Raw genomic sequence first — 2,197 nt, forward strand, 5'->3', positions numbered from 1 at the left:
ATATATATATATATATATATATATATATATATATACATATATATGACGGGCTTCTTTCAGTTTCTGTCTACCAAATCCACTCATAAGGCTTTGGTCGGCCCGAGGCTAGAGAAGACATTTGCCCAAGATGCCACACAGTGGGACTGAACCTGGAACCATGTGGTTGGTAAGCAAGCTACTTACCACACAGCCACTCCTGCACCTGTGTTCAAAATGTAATTTTTTCTTCTAGATGAGAAAATGTGATTTGAGGGAGATTTAGCTACTACTTCAACCAATTTGAGTGACTGCATTGAAGCTTCCCGCCCCCCAACAATTAATAACATGGATTTCTTTATGCTTGCATTGATTTCACAAATACTGACATAGATAATACAAAATTGGTATGCTTACCCATCATGGTTAAATGAAGCGAGTACAATACTAGGACTTGAGTATGCACTGCTTGTAACCCAAGTACAATGTACAGCAAAAAGCATTAACATCATCACAACTGCAATGTTTATGATACTTTTGATATTAATACCAAGGCTTTCTTGTTCCTTGGGCTTGTCATCTTTTATCTTCTTGGCTTTACCAACCTTAAACATTGAAAGAAAAGGAAAACTGATGTAGAAATAATTTACTTATATTTACTAATTAAACACAAATTCCTATCAACATAAGTATTGATTTAACTTTCAAAGCTTTATATAAAAGTGTCAAAGTTGTCAATTTTTCCAATGATAATACACAGTTTAGGTAAAAATTCACAAATTCTTACCACCAACAAAAAATTTTTCAATCTGAAAAAATATTTTCAATAGAATTTCTAAGACAATTTACTTTGTTAATTGTTGGCACTCCGTCGTTTACGATGTCGAGGGTTCCAGTTGATCCGATCAACGGAACAGCCAGCTCGTGAAATTAACGTGCAAGTGGCTGAGCACTCCACAGACACATGTACCCTTAACGTAGTTCTTGGGGATATTCAGTGTGACACAGTGTGACAAGGCTCACCCTTTGAATTACAGGTACAACAGAAACAGGAAGTAAGAGTGAGAGAAAGTTGTGGTGAAAGAGTACAGCAGGGTTCGCCACCATCCCCTGCTGGAGCCTCGTGGAGCTTTCGGTGCTTTCGCTCAATAAACACTCACAACGCCCAGTCTGGGAATCGAAACCGCGATCCTATGACCGCGAGTCCGCTGCCCTAACCACTGGGCCATTGCGTCTCCACTACTTTGTTAATAACCATAATAAAATTATTTTTCATCATGACTGCTCTGTGTGTATATCTATCTTGTCAAAATAATTTGTACTGATAGAGACAAAATACACACACACACATATAATATATACATGCATGTGTGTGTGTACTATAACATGTATTTTCTTGCATTGGTTCCAGGTATTGGGTTGTGGCCATGAGGGGTGCCACCTTCAAAGGTTTTAGTCAATCTTATGGCTGCCAATACTTTAATACTTTTTTTTATTGCTCTGTACTTATATCATGGCTAAATACACCAGAGGGACATAATATCTTTGATAATATACAGCTAGATACACACACACATACAAGATAAATACTTTAGATATGGATTACAACAATACTAATATAATTTACTGGAAATAAACAAAATGACTAGGGAACTCTATGCGAACCATACTCTACAGCAGTGCTTCTTTAAGTGGAAGCAGTATAGCAAGGGAAAGCGAGGAAACATATTTTAATTGTTCTAATTTTCAAAAATATTTTCTATTTTTTTTCTGAGTGTGAATATTCTAGTAATATTAGTGGTTGAATTATGGCAGTGAACTGGCAGAATCATTAGCATGGCTGGTAGAGTCGTTAGCATGGCTGGCAGAGTCATTAGCATGGCTGGCAAAATGCTTAGCAGTATTTTTGTCTGTCTTTACGCTCTGAGTTGACTTAGCCTCTCGTCCTTTCAGAGTTGATAAAATAAGTACCAGTTGAACTCTGGGGCCAATGTAATCAACTTACCCCTCCCCCAAAATTTTAAACCAATATCAGTAGCTGAAATGGTTTGTCATTTCATATGATATAGATGAAATGACTTATGTGCAAATAGTCTTTTAATGGTAATCAACTCACCAGCAGTGATGATTCGTGTTGTATTTAATTTTGTTGAATTGCAGCAACGCAAAGTTGAAAGAGTGTGAGTAAGAGAAAGGGAGTGATAGCTATATATATATATAT

At 36.7% G+C, this 2,197-nt stretch overlaps 1 protein-coding gene across 1 annotated transcript in view; it reads right to left on the bottom strand.

Annotated features, from left to right (window-relative positions):
- The window catches only part of LOC106881117 (dolichyl-diphosphooligosaccharide--protein glycosyltransferase subunit STT3B), a 50,763-nt gene that overhangs the window by 8,220 nt on the left and 40,346 nt on the right, over nucleotides 1-2,197 (bottom strand). The window contains exon 11 of the mRNA XM_052967624.1: nucleotides 394-581. Within this exon, the coding sequence (XP_052823584.1) occupies nucleotides 394-581 (188 nt within the window). The remainder of the gene's footprint in view (nucleotides 1-393; nucleotides 582-2,197) is intronic.

The sequence above is a fragment of the Octopus bimaculoides genome, chromosome 4 (assembly GCF_001194135.2).
Source record: "Octopus bimaculoides isolate UCB-OBI-ISO-001 chromosome 4, ASM119413v2, whole genome shotgun sequence".
In the NCBI taxonomy this organism is placed as follows: domain Eukaryota; kingdom Metazoa; phylum Mollusca; class Cephalopoda; order Octopoda; family Octopodidae; genus Octopus; species Octopus bimaculoides.